General features: G+C 35.0%; 2 protein-coding genes across 2 annotated transcripts; one reads left to right on the top strand and one right to left on the bottom strand.

The window, feature by feature from the left end:
- Window positions 834-10,445, bottom strand: LOC109836667 (signal recognition particle subunit SRP72-like). The gene is made up of 6 exons (XM_020404641.1): window positions 10,241-10,445; window positions 10,023-10,159; window positions 8,328-8,686; window positions 7,643-7,739; window positions 7,257-7,544; window positions 834-2,081 (listed from the first exon to the last, which is right to left on the bottom strand). Exons 1-6 carry the CDS (start codon window positions 10,383-10,385, stop codon window positions 1,074-1,076), a joined length of 2,034 nt encoding a protein of 677 aa, XP_020260230.1. The 5' UTR covers window positions 10,386-10,445; the 3' UTR covers window positions 834-1,073.
- Window positions 21,627-21,980, top strand: LOC109838213 (antifungal protein ginkbilobin-2-like). Its single transcript, XM_020406671.1, has one exon. It carries the CDS (start codon window positions 21,627-21,629, stop codon window positions 21,978-21,980), a length of 354 nt encoding a protein of 117 aa, XP_020262260.1.

Raw genomic sequence — 22,251 nt, 5'->3', positions numbered from 1 at the left:
CTTATTGGCAATTTAATAAGAGCTTCAAATTTCTTGGATGCTAAAGTACAAAACGCTTAAACTCATTGGGGGTCTATCTACCTTAAAAACCGTATAAAAAATCAAGAAAGTAATTAAAAACTATAATTGGAACCTTAATCAACATTGTACGAGAACTTCATATTAGCATACAACAAACAACATTAACCTATCGTCAAAGTCTAGGATCACCCAATGTAATTACAATTAACGATCTCAGAATTACCCATATAGCTATGTAGACTCTAAAGCTACCCACGAAATTAAAAATACAACAAATTTTGAAGTCACCTGTCTAAGTTGCAGTATATCTCACGTGCCGAAATGTAATTAATCCGTTATTTACCATAAGTTTTGTTAAATAACAAATTATTATATGTTGTAAATAATTATGTTTTAATGTCTTCATAAAGATTTGAGTTGTAAATAGCTACGTAATGAATAATGAAAATTTGAGATGATGCTGATTTCCGAAGGTGGAAGAACAAATTGAGCAAGTCCGAGGTGAGAATTGACAATAAAATTTTGTATGAACAATTTCTCAACAATCGTCCATATATTCCTAGTTTTCGACTCTCCAAATGGAAGACAATTCCAATAACGCAGCTCAGGTTTTAGCATAAATGCAAAAGCCTAAATATCAAAAAGAAAGAAAAAAAACGAAACGAAACATAAGTAATCAGACGTCTTAGTTTAATAATTATATCAAATCTTTCAATTGTATACAGGCATTTGAATTCAGAGGTATTTGATACGTAAGACTCTGTAATGCAACAGCGCCAACATGAATTTCTCAGGAAAATTAACAGCCATGATAATCCAAAAAGTTTTTGAGCTTAAAAAAACATAATCCTGATGTTTCTTTGTTTTTGCGAAACAACTATTCATAATCAAAATCCACAGTAATATCAATCCTGAAAAAAATTCAGATGACTCATAAAAATATGCCAAATGTTCCAGCCAAAAATCCTAAGTACAACAAGATTAAAAGAACAAGGCAAACCCTAGAAATCGATAGAGCATTTGGTTCAAAACAGTAAAAGATTTCATCTCCTCTAAGCCCTTGACTTCTTCCTTGACTTGTTCTTGTTAGAGCCCTTAGGCTGCTGCTCTGAACTTGCAGCGTTCTTTCCTTTACTAGAGCCAGCATTACTTTGGCCTGCCTTCTGATTTGAAGAACTCGCAGCATTTGATGCAGCAACAGCATCATGTTTCTCTCTAACAACAGCTCCCTGAGAACCTCTCACTTGCCCTCTCTTATCCTTCCTTCTAGGCCGGTAACTCGATCTCTCCCTCTTCGGCAACCACCTCTCGGGATCCGGTGGAGGTCCTGGATTCGCCGGATCAAACCCTTTCGGATACTTGGGCTTCCTCTTCCTCTTCTTTGCCTTGCCCTTCTTTGCTTCCTCTGATACTTCCATCTTTGTCGTATGTGCACCTTCCACTTGTTTTGCCCCATGAGTCTTCTCTAAAGCTTCGATGTTGATTCCCTTCAGACCCGATAAAGCCCTGAGCTTCTTCTCGTATGATTCCGCCTTTGAAAGGTCGGTGCGTGCTGCTGTCATTACTAGACCCACCAAGGCTTCGATGCTGCCGCCTTGGCTGTTTATGAGCTCTTCGTACAGTTGAGAGGCCTCCTGTTCATGTCCATGGTTGAGGTTGAAAGATGCGGCTTCTTTCACGATGGCATTGAGCTTGTTGTCCTCCGTCATCGAGTTTCTCCACCACTGGATTGCAGAGTCTAGAACGGTGGCAGCTCCGTTTATGTCACCAATTCGCTCTTTTAGAGTAACTAATGTGGCAACAGTAGCAGGCATGTGCTGGATATCGGGTATTCTTGATAAGGACTCGGCAGAGATCTGTGCATGTCCAGCGGCAGCAGCGATTTGAGCACGAGCGAGAAGGACTGGCTTCGATTTCTCAGGGAATTTGACTGCAAATTGTGCTAATATCTCCTCAGCTTTTGGAACTTTCTTTTCTCTCACATGAACAGCAGCCTGAAGAAGAACAGGTGTGACACTGTCCGGGAACATTTCTGGAAGTGCAGATGCAAGCTCTTGGGCCTGAAGACACCCACAGCTATAATCACATGTATACTTAACAAGAAAGATGAGAAAGCACAAAAAATGATCACAATGATTAACAATTGGTAGTGTGTTGTACAGTAAAAAGGGCGCAAAGTCAACTACCAATGACCTCTAATGTCAGATAATAAAATGTAACAGTGGCAAGGGTGAGAATTGTGAAGTATCCAAAGGTATCAGTTTCCAAAATTTGACACAGGAACGTGGCTAAATATTGTGCATCTCCACAGATGTACTATAAAATCAACTTAGATTCTTAAAATAAACTTAGCTTTACTGAGCATGGTATTGAATGGGAAAAGTGACATCGCACTATATAATAAGTCGATATGTTGCTGGATGGAGGATCCTGAAGTGCAAAGTGACAGTGTCTAAGTGCCGGATACATAAAAAACTAAAATATGAGCTACAAGGTAACACTGCATGCTGTCATGTGCTGCATTTACCATTTAACAAAATTATATAATATAAGCTATATTTGTTTTTCTTTTTTCTTTTTTCTTTTTTTTGGATACAGCTTAAGTTACTATTTAGAGTGTAAGTGTTTTCATAATTTGTTGAAAGAACAAATTTTTTAAACAGACCCATTCCAACTTTTTATTTTCAAAACCGACTCTTTTTTTTTTTTTTTACCAAAACCGACCCGATTTTATGATTAGCAGATTAATCACCTTCCTAAATAGTCGGGGTTGGCAACCCCGACTATTTAGGACGGTGTTAAACCCTAATTAGAAGCATTAAACCCTAAAAATTAATGTCCTAAATAGTCGGGGTTGTCAACCCCGACTATTTAGGAAGGTGATTAGTCTGCTAATCACAAAATCGGGTCGGTTTTGGTAAATAAAAAAAAAAAGAGTCGGTTTTGAAAATAAAAAGTTGGAATGGGTCTGTTTAAAAAATTTGTTCTTGTTGAAAACTTCTTCCCTAACTTTCTCCTCCGTACTTTTGAGGAAGGTTCATAGTTCCAGAAATTGTCCATGGAATGAAAAAAGCTTGGCATGCCCATCTCTAGAAAAGAATTTACCAAGGCTCAAGACTAGACGTCAGACTAACTCTGAACCCTCACCAATTGGTAGCTAATTCTTGGTCAAGGTAACTTTAAGAGCAAGGACAGGGCTACGCCATGCAATCTTGATGGCCCGTACATAAAGGTGGGCCTGCCTTTCTACTAATGAAGTTCAAGCTCATAGCAGCAAAAAAAAACATGCTTCAAAGGTCTTACATGGCATTACATTTATCTTGAATACAAATCATATTTTTTTTAAAAGCACGAGTTCGGGAAAAATTTTCAGTAGACAAAAATACCCTTGGAATTCAAATATTAATCTATTAAGTAAGAGTATAAATTGATGAATTCTTATTGGATATACATAGTATGAAGATAATGATACAGTTTAAATTGAAATGTAAATCTAAATGAAATTATTAAATGCTAAATTTATAAATGTCTACAAAATGAAGAGCGTATATGCAAAAAAACAAATAAATTAATAAGACAATAATGTCTGCCCCAAAGGTCGAACCCAGGAATAGCGCAGACCTTAAAATGTACATAATTTGGATGGGATATTTACAAAATCCACCAAACAAATTAAAGAGACAAAAGTCATTCTCAAAATTATAAAAAAAATTAAGGAAAACAAAAATCATACTCCATTTAAAAGCATGAGTACGGAAAAAACTTTTCATAGTCAAAATTACCTTGTACTTTTTAAATATTTAATTTAAATTATAATCTATCTAATCATAGTTATATCCTATCCTAATACCTCATGAATTATCTATAGCTCAATAATTTAAATAAGATTAATAAAATATATGAAACAACTCCGTGGTATCAGTTTATTATATGAATTATTACAAAAAAAACCAAAAAGTTTTAAAAATTAGACAAAATACTCTCAAAAGTTTAAAATTACACAAAATAAAAAGCTGAAGTTTTAAAATTTGGCAAAAAAAAGAGTAATTGTTTGATATTCTTTTATTAAGATATATAAATGTAACTTATAATTTAATGTTACTATCATTTTTCAGAATCTAAAAAAAGTCAAGTTGATGATGGTAAAAAAAATAGCAATAATAACAATTTAAAAATATCCAGCCAAAAAATAAAAATTTTAAAAATATATGATAGATTAAAAATTAATGTTATTGTATAAATTAAAGTAACTGCATATAATTTTATCAATATGTTAGAGCAGCAAAAATACATAAATATCATTAGTTAATAGAAGACTAAATCGCAAAAAACTAATAAAAAACTATAATATAATAGCTTAACATTAATTGATTGTAATTTATAAATATTGATCTCTAATGGTGATAATATTTATAGGGTAAAAAATTATAAAGATTTATGTATGGAGAACTATCAGAAAATTTAGAGATATCATTCAAAAGAATCAAGCAGTTTTCATTTCAAATGGAATTCAAAACGTCCACAAATCACTTCAATTAACATTAGCATATGTTATATTTATCAAAGAAGCACCGACTGAATCCCCTATGAAGAATATATTGAACAACTTTGTTCCAATCAAAGAAACATTCTTCATGGAAGATAAAAGAAAAATTACTGTGTCATGACTCTGCATAAACAAAAAAAATATAAAATCGCTTTTTTTCTTTTTCTTATATAGTATCACGCAGGACTTTGCGTGTGACTTTATTTAGGGTATGACTACTAACGAATGATCAATTCTTAAAGACATGATCAAAGATAATGATGTAATAGCACTATTAGATTTTAAAATCTCTAAATATGAAGGTAATATATTTCATTACTAAAATTCTTATTAAAGACCACTAAATATAAAATTCACCTTATATCTGTCTCAAATTTAAATTTATAGAGCAGATATGCATGTCATCATAAATTGCGTCAATAATATATATCAACTCAAAGATACAACTTACTGAAGAAACAAGAGAATAGTAAGTAAACCAAGAAAACGTCCACATATAACACCGTAAAAAAATATTATATTTTAAAGCTAATATGCAGCACTCTTTCAGAGTAAGCTACCAAGACAAAAGCATCTCCATTAAGGCTCTTTATAAATACAACAGAAATTTAAATTACTAATATATACAACCATTATAACATTCGAAAGAGATATGATCTTAGAAAACCTACTTTAAAATTCATATAATTAAACCTAAGGATAATTTACCAATATACAGACATACTATCGCACCTTCAAGGTAATGATAACTATCATTTATAATACAGTTGAGCAGTGATTCTATGTTTGCAAAGGCTGCAACAAGAAAATGGATAGAGATGTTAATAATAAGTGTCAAAATGATAAATGTTGAAGAATCGTCGATGATGTAGTACTAAGGTTAAGTGATATTCCTTCTTCATGAAATAAATATATTAAAATTAAATATTAATATTATAATCTAAAGCAAATTGACAATGAAAAATATAATGGATTTAGTTCAGAATCTCATGGAAAATGACACAGACAGAGCAAAGGAAACATTATGATACAGCAGAAATTCTTATTGGATGCACAACAGAAAAATTCATTGCAGAGAAAAAAATGATAACTCCTGACCTTATTTAAGTAATAAATTAAAAGCACAAAAAAATTCATCTATATGAAATTAACATTTCTTCTTATTGAAATAGGAAAAATTTGAAGTCCATATTGTCATAATTTTATGTTGAACAAAAGAAATATATTCAACTTCTATGTGAATTTAAACGAGAAGATAAAAGATGAATGAGCCCAAGAAAAGATAGCATGCTCCAGCCTCATATCACAGTCAATGTAAACGATGAAGACACTACTCTAGAATTGTCTAAGAAAAAGATAAAGATGAAGAAGGATTCTCGACTCAATAAAAAATAAAATAGAAGCAATAAAAGATAATGTTTTATGAATTGTTATAGAATAGTTTAACTTTTTTAGTAAAATTTGGAATCTTTAGAAGGAATTTTCATAAACTATTTTTAGTGCTTTCATATGCATATGTGGATGTTGTTATCATACAAAAGTGTACTAGAGTTAGCATTAATCTTTAATTTATGAATTTTTTCGTTAACAATTTTCTTTCATTTTAGCCCACTTTAAATCAATCATCTTGGCTCGTTGGCTTTATTATTCATCTTTCTTTTATAATATAATTTTTTCAAATGTTTTCACTTTCATAACGCTACTTCCTAAGGTCAAGCTCGGTTTCATGCCGATCCAGATGAAATAAAAATTTAAATTGGCTTTAGGTTATATTTATCTCGTGACAATTCAACTATCAACATAAAAATTTAAATTGGGTGTAGCCTATTCAAACAAACATCAAATAAATAAAACATAAAAATTTAAATTGGGTGTAGCCTATTCAAACAAACATCAAATAAATAAATAATCAAAGTGTAATCGAGGAACAAATTTTAGTGTAGCCTATTCAAACAAACATCAAATAAATAAATAATCAAAGTGTAATCGAGGAACAAATTTTAGTAAACCAAAAATACTTAATCATAGTATTTAACCGCGTGCATTGCACATGCATAAAATCTAGTAAGTCTAAAAACTGAAGGAACTCAAGTTCATATATCTAATTCATATTTTGGTATTTGTTGTTGACAATTTTTCCCTTTCTTTGACAAAACATTAAAAGACTGAATGTAAGATTCTACACATATACGGACAAAGGATCTACCATAGATCTTCCCAATAAACAGAATATAATAAGATAACTACAAGAATAATACAAACCCTAATTTTCTGAGCACTTTAAATAATTTTTGCATGGCAGTGCACTCAGTCCAATTGGATTACACAATGCATAATAAGCATTCCACACTCCAGATTAGAGGAGGCATGTGCTTTTTACATTGCATTATCGATCATAGTATAATTGCACTTCTTTAATTATAGGCTAGGACTAGGAGTAACCTGGCAATATTATTTCTGTATATTAAATCCAAAATTACTCAGAGAAGGAAGAACTAAAAACTGAAATAAAAATACGCTAGAAGTTGCTGATATGACAAAACAGTAAGTTTCTATAACAATTCTAGTGTGAAGTGAGAAATATTTAGGAATATGCAGATCCCAAATTCTCAAAAGTAACAAAATTGCCACTTGAACATGATTTTCTGGATAAAGAAAAAAATGTGTAACTAAAAGAAAACGTATGAACCTGATCCAGCTTATTTGCCTGAAGGAGCAGGAGCAAACGGTTACAGTATAAAGCTTCTTTCTGTCTCTGTGATAGCTTAAAATCAAGACTATTGGCAAGCTGGAACTGCCCTGCACCATCGGTTTTCTTTATGTGACGCTCAAGCTTCCTTAAACTATCTGAAGCATCCTTTGTACCCCTCAATGCAATAAGATTATTTGTAGCCACAGCAAGGGATGAGGCGTCAGCAAGGTCACGGGTTATCGTACCCAAATATGACTCCATAGCTTCTTGAGTGTGTCCCAGTAGCTATAAAAAAATTCCGTTTTAAAAGAGAAGATCAACTGAAGGACAAAGTTTAATGTTTTAAAAAAAGAATAAAGAATATAAATTAAGGTGTCATTAACCTGGCGAACATATGCCAGCTGGACTGATATTGGAGCTAGTTCAGTTTCAATCTCATCATCACCATAGTCCTCATCCATCAGTGCTTCCTGGCCAATTCTGACAGAACAATTGTAAAGTTAGCCTTAAGTGAATTGGATCGTCCATCAAATACCAAAATCATTTCTTATCAAGCATACGCATGAATTGAACTGATGAATATTTACTCATAATCTACTTCTCATATACTCCCTGTATGTTGTGTCAGAAAAAGAGATCCTAGCTCCTCCTTTAGAAAAAATTATACAATGAGACTCTTTTCTTTAGAGCTATATCATTGCCACCAATGTAAAGGACTGATAAGCAATGGTTTCTAACTTAAACACCAATCTTAAAAAAAAAAACCCTTAACAACTCATATAAAGCAGTGAAGGATTGAGCAAACACCCTCCTGGGAAAAAGGAAGGAAGGAAAAAAAAGGTGAAGCCCAATTAGAATTATCAACAAGTTCCTTCATAGAACTATCCCAAGAGAAGGTACCGACACTGTAAGCAGGGAATCAAGAAATTTCAGATCTTAACCTATTTTGACAATCCTTTGCAACAAAGAAAATTCATACAATAAGATGTATCAATGAAAGATCTTAAAATAAACTTTCAGCACATGGTACTGATACTCCGATGAATGCATAATCAACTTAATACCCACCTTCTAGCTGAAAGCAATTGTTGTTCAGCATCAGCATATTTTCCTTTTTCAATCAAGGAGCAAGCAGTGTTGTGAGCAAGTTCAAAGCTGCTAGATGCTTTAATTCTGAGAGTATCCATCATTCCTTGAACTTCAGCAGATCTGCCAGCCGCAATCAAAGCAGCAATGATATTTGTCTTTAAATCTAAGGACTCAATCTTGAATTTTTGAAGCTTATCGTAGCTTTCCATGCAAGAATCCATTTTTCCTAAGCGGTAAAAAATTTGCGATTCCAACTGCAGAACCGTAGACGTTCTTTCCTGACCTTCTAACGCCTCAAGTGCTTCTTTCAGCTTGTTTTGCCTATATAGGCAATATGCCTAAATAGGAAATGAAGGAGTAAGTACCCAAAAATATCATATAATTCAAGATGACTTTTGAGTAAAATATGGAGTGCAATTCATGAAGAAAACATAAAATACCGAGCAGGCACATATTATTCGGATGAATAAGAAAGAAAGTCTCGTCCTTTCTATGATAAACTGACTGTCACGATCACATATGCAAAGGACTCAATAGATATTTATAACAAGTTCGACTAGAATATTTGTGGCAGCATTAAACCAGGTTACAGAAGTTAGAAAGGGTAAATTATACTAAACCTCAAGAACTATAGGCATTTTGCAATAAACCCCTAATAACTTTCAAAAATCACACAAGAACTTTCAGTATTTCACAGTAAATCCCCAATAAGTTTCAAAATTCAAAGTTACACTAAACCCCAAATAACTTTTGCAAGAAACCCCAAAGTTGACATTGTTACATCTGACGTGGCCCGTGCAACAAATGTGACTTCAAAAGACCAAAATACACCTTATATTATTAAAAACCCCTTCTATGACCTTTTTATATAATCAATCCTAAAAAAACAGAAATCTCTCATCTTTTGTCATCATTCTCCTCTTGCTCACGCCCACATTGAGGTCCCAAACCTTTTTTTCACTAAAATTGTCCATCAAAATGCCTTTGTATGTTGGTTTTTTGTTTTTATTTATGGGGGGTAATCTGCAACACGCGAAAAATTATCAGCAGTTTTCTGCCATTCCATAAGTTATTCGGGCTTTAGTGTGATTTTGAAAGTTATTGGGGGGGGGTTTACTACAAAATGATGAGAGTTCTTGGGAGTTTAGTGTGATTTTGAAACTTGAAAGTTATTGAGGGTTTACCGCACGCAAAACGCTAAAAGTTCCTGGGCGTTTAGTGCAATTTACCCCAATTAGAAATGTACCACTAACTAGTAACTACTCATTTGACAAGAGTAATACTACAATTCTTCATTACTCAGGAAGGAGAAAGGTCATCCAGCTACTGTAAATCCTGAAGTAAATAGGTGGGTTGTATCATTTGCACGTAATCCCTTAATTACTCGCACTAAATTCCTTAACTTCAAGCTACCCAAATCAGGTACTCATAGCATTTCCGTTTGGATATAGAGCAGTTGCAAAATTTGCACCAAAACTAACTGGCTTTTTCAATAGTTTAGTGGAAAATCGTTAATTTCAGTATGCATTTTAATAAAAAAAATCAGTTTAGCAGGTTTATCATCGTATATTTCAAGATCCAAGTCTTTCTCACTTCCGCAATTTAAATTAACCAAAAATTAACATCAAGCTGCTTGTAATTAAAAAAACTACAAGATTTAACAAAAAATGCTACCTTATAGAAACTGAGATCGATCGGCAGGGATTTGAACCTCTGAATCTCCTCAAGCGCCTTATCGATCAAATCCTTCTTGATCAAAGCCACCACTTTACATCTCACAGCATCTTCATCCCCGGGAGCAACCGCAAGAACTGAAAACCCCAATAAAAAAATATTTACTTAACATCTTAAGTCGATCCATGAACATGTCGATCGAAAAAAGGAGAATTGACCTTGATCTGCGGCCTTGGCGGCCTGATCGTACTCGAAGTTCTGGACGTGACGGTGGAGATTAGAGAATAGATCCTCGATTGGAATCGATGGAGCGGCGGCGGATTTGGCCGCCGGCGAGGGTTTGGGCTTCGCTTTGGGCGCCATTGAATTTGGACCAAATATCTCTCTCTCTTTGGGAGGAGAGATGCGTTAGGGTGGAAGACGAGACAGGGTTCCCTTATTTAGGAGTTAGCACGTTCGGGTCGGGTTCGAAAATCCTTTGCTTAAATGGGATCCGATAATCAAAAGTTTCGGAATCGGATCCGATATTGCGGATTCGGATCGGTCCGGGTCAGATTTGGATTTGAAACAAGACCCAAATTTGAAAAACCAGAAAATCTTAGCTGATGTTTATAATTCTGGTCTACATACGACATGCACGATCTGAAGGGAACTCATGCTAATTACATGCAAATAACGCAACGGAAGACTATATGTATAATTATACTAAACATGTAGAAAGCATGAAATACAAAATAAGATCATCCTAATTAAATCTAACATGATCCCTATATTAAAGAGAGCACATAAGAGTTAGAAAGTCATACTTTCGAAGCGTGATTCGATGGAAGATCGAATAATCCCTAGCTCTTGCTCCTTGTAGTAGTAAATCTCCTCGTAGTGGATCTCCAAGTCTTCAAGTGAGCTTGATTAGTAAATCTCCTCGTAGTGGATCTCCAAGTCTTCAAGTGAGCTTGATAAAATCGGAGTCTTCTTGAGATACAAGGCAAGATACGTAGTGGATCTCCAAGTCTTCAAGTGAGCTTGATAAAATCGGAGTCTTCTTGAGATACAAGGCAAGATATCCACCCTGGAGTACTATAAAATCCTACTACTTCCTCTTACTCAAAGAGTGCTAGAGTTTAGTAAGAGGTAGAGCTCTCTTTTATTCTCTTATGAAAAAAACCACTTAGCCAATTTTTCATTAACCTCTCCATAAAAGAGAGAGAGCTCATATATATAGAGTGAGATATGTCATGACTCATCTCATGAGTCATGCCATGAGTCATCTAAATGTAATGATTCCTTTCATGAGTCATGTAATGACTCATCTCATGAGTCATGCAAAGAATCATGAAGAATCAAAACTATGTGCTAAATCATGTTCTCAAACCATACCACCTTAATGACTCATCTCATGACTCATTAATCAAGGTATAATAAAGTGTGTATTTCATAAATGAAAATACCACATCAATACAGTATTTCATAAATACGGCATTTCGTAATTTTTCAATCATTGATTAATAAGTTATCATATGACCAAAAAATCAATGAGTTGACCAAAAGTCAACTGTTGACCAAAAGTTAATTGTTGACCAAAAGTCAACTGTTGACCAAAAAGTCACATAGTTGACTAAAAGTTGATTTTATAGGAAAAATACTGGAATTCAATTTCTAATCACATAGCATTCTGATTTTACCGAAATGCATAACCGTTTATGTGTATCTGGTAAAATCATATATGCGTATCAATCATACGCATCACTCTACAAATTGTGTTTCATAGGATTCAAGTACGCGCTTGGTGTGACTCTAGGGCCCAACTTAAGAACTCGGTGGTGGATGATACCCACAAGTACAACAGAGGTGCTAGCTACACATGAAGACTACCCTGGTATAAGTTGTGATAAATGTCTGCAAGATGCTAACACAATTTTATCAGGACCACTCAGTGATAATATTGTACAGTCCGGTCTCTTCGTCAAACCATGTCAAACTATCGAGCCTAGGGTATGGAAAACTGTCAAACCCTAATAGCTCAATTAGTGTTTGTTGATATTAAACTCATAACCTATAAGATCAAACTGACACTCAGTTTATCTTATTTACCTCGGCCAAGGATTTCATGGTTATAGTTATATCAAACAATCTTATGAAATCAACCCCCTATACTGAGAGAGACGAATCCCATCTTGGCATCTCAATATCTACTATGTCTCCGGATGCACCCAACAAGAACCGTTATGCACAACTCATTGAGAACTGTGGTTAGGTAAAAGTCTAAGTACACCTATACTGACATGTAAGATATTACACTCATGCCTCAGGTCAAGAGACTACTTATGTACTATATCACTTGAGAACTTCTATTTGACAGTTAAGTATAATTACCAACTAGATGTCCTCAGTGAGTCGTTCAGTCAACTCATTCACTAATGAGTCGTTCAGTCAACTCATTCACTAATGAGTCACATGTATACTATATCATGATGTCTCACATCAATGATCTAAGAGATGGATCATCATCCTACCAAAGGAGAAATAGAGTATACACTAGTCTTCCCAAAGTGATGATGTCACATTTCAACACTTCATCGACTAGGAATATTTAAGAATATACGTTAACGACAAATCAGATCTCTTCATTACGATTATATCCGAAATGTCTGATAGTCTAGTATCATTCTAAGGACTATATATGTATTTAAAAAATACCAGATAAATACTGACCAAAATAGCATACTATCATTTTGAACAAGGATGTTATATTCATATAGGTCCTGTTACAATATACAATTATTGCATGCAGGGCACCTATATCTAACACGATCAAGAAGTAATAACTAAAATGGCTATTTAATGCAAATTATAATTTGTATAAAAATAAATCCTTTTTTAGGGGGTTAGTCAAAAGAACTCAAAACTAGAACTATGCTAATTTGTGGGATAAAATTTTAGAGTGTTAGTCAACTAGAACTAAAATTAGAATAAAATTTTACAGTATTAGTCAAATAGAAATCTAACAAAACTAGAACTGGGATAATTGTACAAAATTATCCTTTTTTTAATTTTTCTATACAAAAATGAGAGTTCTAGTCTCTCAATTTATCCCAAGTTTTAGCTGGGAACTAGGTGATAAAAAACCAGAACTACTATTTATTTTATTATTTTTTATATTTCTTTTTTCCTTCACTTATTTCCTACTATGATCATCACCATCATTAGACCATGTTGTTAATCAAATCTCGTCTCCTCTTAGTCATCTCTGATATTTTTCTTTTTATTGAATATTATAATTATGTAACTAATTTAAAAGTAAAGATTATATCAATCCATAATTTATTAAACAATAAAATTGGGAGATGATGGAAAGAGAAATCCTTTTTTCGACTCGTACTATAATAATAATTAAAAAATAAAAAAGCGATAACATAAGTTATAATAATAATTGTCAATATCTTATAGTTTAACCAAAAGTTATTTAATAGTAAATAACATTCTTGTAAACAATTATCAATCAAAAACAGTAAGTTTAAAATACATAAATAGTATTTATCTCCTCAAAATGTAAAAATACATACTTCATGATTATAAAAATTTGACACGCGTTTCTTTATTGAAATATCCCGCTTCATAAAATTGTTCCTATTTATCACACTAAAATAACTCGCTAGCAAAAAATTACTTCACTTTGACAATTATCTCACTTAGCATGAAAATGTGGCCCTTCACGTAAACCATGGCTCCGGTCCAAGGAATCGACCTTGAACTTTTTCGCCTAGCCCATCGGAATCACCTGGTTAGCTTACTTCTTCCCACCACGGTGAACTTTAAAAGAGACAGAATATCTCCGGCAACAGACTGACGAATTTTTTAGCTACATCTCAATTAATGATGCGACTTTTACGGTGACGGTGCTTCCTCAACTCTAACTAGTCGAAATAATCATCGGGACTTCATTAATTGAGTTGTAGATCTAGAACAATGAAAATTGAATAGAGGCAGAGGTTGCCGAGGCGGAGGCTGAGAACTGAGCCCTTGAAGCAGAGGACGGTCGTCGAGGATTTGGAGGATGGGAACTGTCAGCAGCTAAGGCCGCATTTGTTGAAAATTAAAAAGGGTGGTAGGCCCCATCATCCTTTCACCGGCAATTAGATAGAGTTTGAAAGTCTTGATTGCACAGTAAAATAATATTATTTTATTAGTGCATAGTATTTTCTCAAACACTGTAAATAGGCTCAAAACTCTTCAGGAAAAATTCATCGACGGGCGGTGTGTACAAAGGGCAGGGACGTAGTCAACGCGAGCTGATGACTCGCGCTTACTAGGAATTCCTCGTTGAAGACCAACAATTGCAATGATCTATCCCCATCACGATGAAATTTTCAAAGATTACCCGGGCCTGTCGGCCAAGGCTATAGACTCGTTGAATACATCAGTGTAGCGCGCGTGCGGCCCAGAACATCTAAGGGCATCACAGACCTGTTATTGCCTCAAACTTCCGTGGCCTAAGCGGCCATAGTCCTTCTAAGAAGCTGGCCGCAGAGGGATGCCTCCGCGTAGCTAGTTAGCAGGCCGAGGTCTCGTTCGTTAACGGAATTAACCAGAAAAATTGCTCCACCAACTAAGAACGGCCATGCACCACCACCCATAGAATCAAGAAAGAGCTCTCAGTCTGTCAATCCTTACTATGTCTGGACCTGGTAAGTTTCCCCGTGTTGAGTCAAATTAAGCCGCAGGCTCCACTCCTGGTGGTGCCCTTCCGTCAATTCCTTTAAATTTTAGCCTTGCGACCATACTCCCCCCAGAACCCAAAAACTTTGATTTCTCATAAGGTGCCGGCGGAGTCCTAAAAGCAACATCCGCCGAATTCATCCCAGAAACAACTCCTCATATAGAAAAGTGAGAGAAAAGAAATAGAGAGAGTATCTCATTGTAAAGAGAGATTGTAACTCCAAAGTTTATCCTCATAGTGGATTCTTCTATCATTGCCCGTGGTTTTTAACCCAAATTCATTTATGGGGTTTTCCACGTAAATCTGTTTGTTCATCTTTTTATTACTTTCACTCTTCTATTACTGCGACCATGTTCTATTGGGTCCCGGGTTTGTCCCAACAAGAACGACGGTACTTTGGTTTTCTCGATGCATATTCTTTTTATCGTATTTGTAATTTAAAAAATGTTAAATACATGTTTTACCCTTTATAATAAATAAATAGCATTTTTGAAGCACCAAAGCAATGCTCTAGAATTATAGCACTCACCATGATTTCGTCAATTTGACATTTTCTCTGTCTATCTTAGACAATCTAGAAAACATATTATCATTGGCCATCTAGGATGATCACAGTACCTGCAACATCGAGTCTAATCTTGCGGACTCAATTTATTAGGTTCTTGCATCAACAAGATCGCACATTCTCACAATGAAGCAGAGGTGGCTAACAACTTTTCAGCAGCAATCTGATTCTAGCTTAGCTACTGCTGGATATTTTGGTAGGTGTCCTAAATGTTAGTTGTGATGAAGTTGTACTCTTTGTGGTTTTTGGTTTTGTACTGTGTTGTTTTTTGGGTTTTTGTTTGGGATCCTGGTTCTTTTCGAGTCTCTCAACACAGGCCGATGCAGGGCTCCTCACCCTGTTTCTAGTAAAAAAAAAAGAAAGATCGCACATTCTCTTTATACATGAGTTCGTAAATAAGAAAATCATACAATAGTACACCTCTATAAAACACATGATTGATGCTGATCCTTCCACGGTCCTTATTTGTATAACCTTTCTGAATTTATTTTAAATTTACAATCATATTTATGAAATCAGTTTACTTTGAGACCATGTCTTGTTTTTTTTAATACCCTTCTTTATCCTCATGAATAATAGGACTAAGGCTCTTTTTTATTCCTAGAAAATACATGAATCGTATAAAATATCCTTTGTCCTATAAACTTGTCTCAACAAAAGTAGTCCCGAGTGGATTAATCAGCCTCAACTTAAATTAGGAACTTCATAAAAAAACATTAAAAGCTGTCAATAAAATAAAATAAAACTTGAAAATTAGGACCAACGAATAGCCCTGGACAAATTTGTGAGTAAAATAAAACGGGTCCGGATTCGTTCAAGACCGGCCCATTTAAGTGTTTTATTATGGGGCTATTTAGACATTAGTCCCTTAATCTTCTATAATTCCATATCTCAAATCCTAAGAATTCTTGCAATTTGGCCCCTCAATGATTAAAATACCTTAAACTAATGTTATTTGAAAGTTTTAAAAGGTTTAGAGCTAGAAACATCAACCTATTCGCACGGGGGCAAGGACTCTGCTAGTTTTCTTCAAAATAGAACAAGTTACTTGCGAAGAAAGGATCTTATCTGTAACAGTGAGCTCTCAATAAATCTGAAAGAAAGTGGGAAAGGAGCAATACAAGTTTGTGGGTTCTTTTCAAGCATATTTGTAGCAAAATTTTAGAAAACACCCCTTAACTATGGATAATTATCAGAAAACCCCCTTTAGTTGATAAGTGCAAATTTGACATGGATGGATAAAATTAAGTAGGGAGATATTTTTGCTGGAGAAAATTGCGATTGATGCTTTTAGGGTGTTTTTTATTGAAGACATTGAAATTTGAAGGGGATTTCTAAAAACCCCTAAAGTTCTCTGATAGTTTGAAAGTATATGGAAGCTATCTGATAATCGCGTACAGTTAAGGGTTTTTTTGGAACTTAGCGTATACTTTTCATCCTCACTCTCAGAAAGAACTCGTTTTGAGAATAGGTTTTAGGTGATATTTCTTGCGAGATCTCAAGAAGTTAGCCGGCAGGAATTTGGCCCGTCCTCTTCACTACCAAAACTGAAGAGACCACTTTCTCAATCTTTTTCTTTTCTTTTTTCCTTGGCAGGCACAACCTTCTCAGTCTCAAATGTGCGCATATCTGTTGGAGTTGAGGAAGCGGGATGGGTTGAGAATGGAGGAAATAGGAGGGAAAATGAGAAGAGACTAAGAACTTGAAGAAACTTTGTATGAATTGCTTCAAAGCTTATTTACGATGCTTACATCCATTGCCTATTTATAGGCACATATAGAACTATCTAGAGCATAGATATTTTATATGAAACATTCTAGAGTATTGTATCATACACCACTCTTCTAGATATATCTTATTTGCATCATATTTCTAGGCCTACTTATTTCTAGGACCTTTGCATATTACAAGATTATTGTAGAGTGTTCTAGAGAATTACAAATTACTTCTAACATCCCTCCTTAATTTGTAATTCCCAACTCATTTCTAAATTGTATAAACTTTTTGGAGGGTAATGCTTTTATGAAGATGTCTGCTAGATGTTCATTTGTTGAGATGAACTCTAGCTCGATCTCATTATCTTCAATAAGCTTTCTGATAAAATGATGACGAATCTCAATATGTTTGGTTTTAGCATGGAAGACTGGATTCTTTGTCATGGCTATTGCAGACTTGCTGTCACAATAGAGAGTAGTCGGTGACTCTTGGTCTTGTTGTAAATCAGATACAATCCTTCGAAGCCAGACTGCTTCGCCTACGACATTTGTAGCTGAAATATACTCTGCTTCTGCAGATGAGAGAGCTATGATCTGTTGTTTCTTTGAGGTCCGGGATATTACCTTAAATCCTAGAGTGAAGACATATCCTGAAGTGCTTTTGCGATCATCAATGCATCCAGTCCAGTCGCTGTCAGTGTAGCCAGATAATGCATTGTCTTCTTCTGTTGTGTATTTGATTCCCATACTCTTTGTTCCTTGAAGATATCGAAGAACCCGCTTTTCTGCTCCATAATATAGCTTACTTGGATTGCTCATGAATCTGGACACAATGCTTACATCATACAATATGTCTGGCCTAGTGTTTGTGAGGTAGATTAGCGATCCGAGTATGCTTCTGTAACTTGAGGCATCCACCTTTGGCGCTCCATCGTTCGTTAATAGCTTTTCATTTAGCAATGCTGGTGTAGCTACTGGATTGCAATTCTTCATGTTGAACCTCTTCAGAACCAATGCTGGTGTAGCTACTGGATTGCAATTCTTCATGTTGAACCTCTTCAGAAGATCTTCGCAGTATTTCTCTTGATTGATGAATATTTCTCCTTCAGTTTGTTTTACTTGTAGTCCCAGAAAATATCTCATCAATCATAAATCTGTCATCTCAAAATCTTCTTTCATCTTTCTTTTAAATTCTTCAATCATCATGGTGTTAGTACCATAATAAATTAAATCATCAACATATAGGCAAACGATAAGGAAGTCCGCACCTTTTTTCTTCACATATAGAGATGGTTCACTCGGGCTCCTTTGAAATCCATTCTCGTGGAAGTAGCTGTTAATTTTGCTATTCCAAACCCGCGGTGCTTGCTTCAACCCGCATAGTGCTTTGTGCAACCGATAAACTTTGTTTTCTTCTTTCTTGACTTTGTAGCCCTGTGGTTGCTCGACATAGACTTCCTCTTCGAGTTCTCCATTTAGGAATGCTAACTTGATATCTAGTTGAAATACTTTGAGCTTGAGCTGTGCTACCGTCCTTATGGTCTCCATACGAGCAACTGGGGCAAATGTCTCATTGAAGTCGACTCCTGGTCGCTGAGAGTAACCCTTTGCGACTAATCGAGCCTTGAGTTTCTGAATGGAGCCATCTTCATTGTACTTGGTTTTGTATATCCACTTAAGGCCAATGACCTCCTTTGCTTCTGGAAGATTCACCAGCTCCCATGTCTTGTTCTTCTCGATCATGTAGATTTCTTCATCCATTGCTTTTCTCCAACCTTCATCTTGAACAGCTTCATCCGTTGCTTATTCTCAATCCATCCCGCTTCCTCAACTCCAATAAATTTGGTATCAGAGCCATCCTTTTCCACCTCAAATCAATCTTGAAATCATTTAGCCTTTCACTACCATTCTAAATGGCAGCCTCATAAGCAATTGTCTCTTCTCTTTTTAATTACTCTCAAAACTTAGTACCCATTTTTTACGGCGAAAACTATAACTTCTGGAGCCTCCAAATGAAGACACTCTTCATCTCTTAAGAACTTTGGGAGCTTGTCGAAGAAGGCTATGAAGGTCTAGATGACTTAGCAATATTAGCATCACGGACACCAGCAAAGCAAAAGGAGTATAAAGGGAACAAGAAAAAGGATGCGAATGCGCTTCTCTTTATCCAACAAGGGGTAACCAAAGCAATCTTTTCCTAAATAATGTCTGCGTCAAAATCAAAGGATGCATGGGTCATACTCAAACAAGAATTCAAGGGCTTCGATAAGGTAATCTTTATCAAACTACAATCTTTATGGAGAGACTTTGACAACATAAAGATGAAAGATAATGAATCCGTGAAAGAAATTTCTGATAGAGTTACCTCAATTATTAATCAAATTAGAAGCTATGGGGATAAAATAGAGGATAAAAAGATAGTTGAGAAGATACTAAGAAGTCTTCCCCCTACATGAGATCATATTGTTACTGCCATAGAAGAATCTAAAGACTTATCAAAATTAAGTTTTTATGAACTAATGGCTTCTTTGGAGTCACATGAGCTTAGAAGAAGCAGATTTTCAAGCCAAGAGGTGGAGCAAGCGTTTCAATCAAAACTAATATTTTCAAGGAAAGGAGGAGATGGAACTAAAGAAAATAAAGAAAGAAGATTTTCTCAGAAAGTACAAGATGAAAGAGGCAACTACCATGAAAGAAAGTTTGGGAGATAAGAAAAAATTAATGAGAGAGACAAAGATTTCTCAAAAGGTAAGTCTACCTCCTATTGTAAAATATGTAGTAAGTCTGGACATAACACATACAACTGTAAGTTTAAATGCACAAACTGTAGAAATGTTAATCACTCCAAAAAAGATTGCTGATATCAGAAAAATAATAAAGTCCACTATACAGAAGTAGAAACCGATCACCTATTTTATTCAGGTTTTAATGCACAATCAGAAGAAAAGGATACTTGGTATTTGGATAGTGGATGCAGCAATCATATGACAGGAAATAAGAGCATCTTCGTAGAGTTAAAGGATGAAACAAGCTCTCAAATAAAGCTTGGAGATGGAAAATTACAAAATATTGAAGGAAAGGGAGTGATAGCAGTCCAGACAAAGGGAGATAAGACGAAATACATCTCAGATATTCTTTATGTTCTGGGGCTAACTCAAAATTTACTTAGTGTGGAACAATTAATTCAAAAAGGCTATGCAATCAATTTCTTTAAGAATGAATGTGTGATAATAGATGACAAGAATAAGCAAAGAGTGGCTATAATAAAAATGGCTCCTAACAAAGTTTTTCCCTTTAAAATGTCAATAGAGAATCTTGCACTCAAATCAGAAGAAAATAATGATTCTCTATTATGGCATCAAAGATATGGCTACTTAAACTTCAAGAGTCTAAATTTGCTAAAAATGAAGAATATGGTGATAGGACTCCCACACATAAATAAAGAAGAAAAAGTTTGTGAATGATGCATTTATGAAAAAATGCATCGGTTACCATTTACTAAAACATATTGGAGAGCAAAAGCCTCATTAGAATTAGTACATTCTGATGTTTGTGGCCCAACACAAACACCATCAGAAGTATTCTCAAAGTTTATTGAGTATAAGGCTCTTGTAGAAAAGCAAAGTGGCCATAAATTGAAAGTTCTGAGAACTGATCATGGAGGAGAGTTCACTTCCAATGAATTTCAAAGTTTCTGCAAAAAATATGGAATTAAAAAGGAGCTAACAACAAGGTACACTCCACAACAAAATGGAGTTGAGGAAGCGGGATGGATTGAGAATGGAGGAAATAGGAGGGAAAATAAGAAGAGGCTAAGAACTTGAAGAAACTTTGTATGAATTGCTTCAAAGCTTATTTACAATGCTTACATCCATTGCCTACTTATAGGCACATATAGAACTATCTAGAGCATAGATATTTTATATGAAACATTCTAGAGTATTGTATAATACACCACTCTTCTAGATATATCTTATTTGCATCATATTTCTAGACCTACTTATTTCTAGAATCTTTGTATATTACAAGATTATTGTAGAATGTTCTAGAGAATTACAAATTACTTCTACCAATATCTAATGCATGATTAATTTCTAATGTACATAGTGAAACTCATCGAAACTCATCATTACATGATGAGTAGTTATGAAAAATGAATTAAATAATCTGAAGTATATACATCATTAAGCTTTGGATTCGGCAACCAAATTCTCCTCCTCATTTTAAACTACTCAGGCTTAAATAGTTTTAGTGGCTATAGATTTAAAGTGGATATATATATACGTACACACACATACACCCACGCTTGGTTACGCTTGGCTGTAAGTGAACGGCACGCAACTTGCAAGAAATATCATTTATTTCTTCCTTTAATTTCCCTAGTAATTTCCACTCCAAGAGGGATACCTTCTGCTCGTACAAAACGATAAAAGACACGTTTTGCTGCCTTTCACCCACTTTCTTGCATTCAACAATCCCATCTTTCGAAACAAACGCCCACAATGCAATAGCCGAACAAAAGGCATATCCAACTCTAACAAAAAATCCATATATATATATATATATATACCCATCAAACCAATTAAACATACATAGATCCTTCAGCCATGAAATCGACAGTACTCATCACTATGCTACTTGTGCTCACGTCGGCAACTCAAGCGGCGGTCGAGCCTACGTGCTTCGGCGGCAAGTATGAGCCGGGAAGCAGGCAGGAATCCAACGTGCACGCTGTGCTCGACAGCATCCTCGCCAACACCGTCAACGCGCCCAACCGCCAGCTCACGGTTCGTATGGAGTCGCCGGACGTTTTCGGGTATTCGAGCTGCGATTTAGGACTGCCGGAGGGGGACTGCAGTTACTGTATCAGTGTGGGTGTGTCGAGTATTAGGGATAGGTGTAATGGGTATGTTGGGGCTAGTGTGGATGAGGAGGGCTTTTGCCATGCTCAGTATAATTAACTAGTTGTGGGAAATTGGTTTCTCTTTTTAGGTTTCTCCATTTCTGTTGTGATGAATAAATAACTTCCTTAATATTGCATGTTTTATTCATAAACTCCACTTACGGACCAACAAATGTAAGGGAAAGTTTTTCCTAAGAATAATGCTTATTGTTTTAGTAACTCGCTGACGTAAATCTCCTCATTATCTGAAAAGGCATATCCAACTCTAACAAAAAATCCATATATATATATATATATATACCCATCAAACCAATTAAACATACATAGAT

This window comes from Asparagus officinalis, chromosome 4 (assembly GCF_001876935.1).
Source record: "Asparagus officinalis chromosome 4, Aspof.V1, whole genome shotgun sequence".
NCBI classification, from domain to species: Eukaryota; Viridiplantae; Streptophyta; class Magnoliopsida; order Asparagales; family Asparagaceae; genus Asparagus; species Asparagus officinalis.
Note: the sequence above shows the minus strand (reverse complement) of the source record. Positions and strands in the feature narration are given on the sequence as shown.

Bases quoted from the DNA above. Each gene is read 5' to 3' on its own strand.
- LOC109838213 (XM_020406671.1), top strand. From the start codon at position 21,627: ATGAAATCGACAGTACTCATCACTATGCTACTTGTGCTCACGTCGGCA.
- LOC109836667 (XM_020404641.1), bottom strand. From the start codon at position 10,385: ATGGCGCCCAAAGCGAAGCCCAAACCCTCGCCGGCGGCCAAATCCGCC. The intron at 7,545-7,642 runs GTTAATGACACC...ATTTTTTTATAG, and splicing joins AGCTGGCATATGTTCGCCAG to CTACTGGGACACACTCAAGA. The intron at 2,082-7,256 runs GTTCATACGTTT...GGGTGTCTTCAG, and splicing joins AGGCAAATAAGCTGGATCAG to GCCCAAGAGCTTGCATCTGC.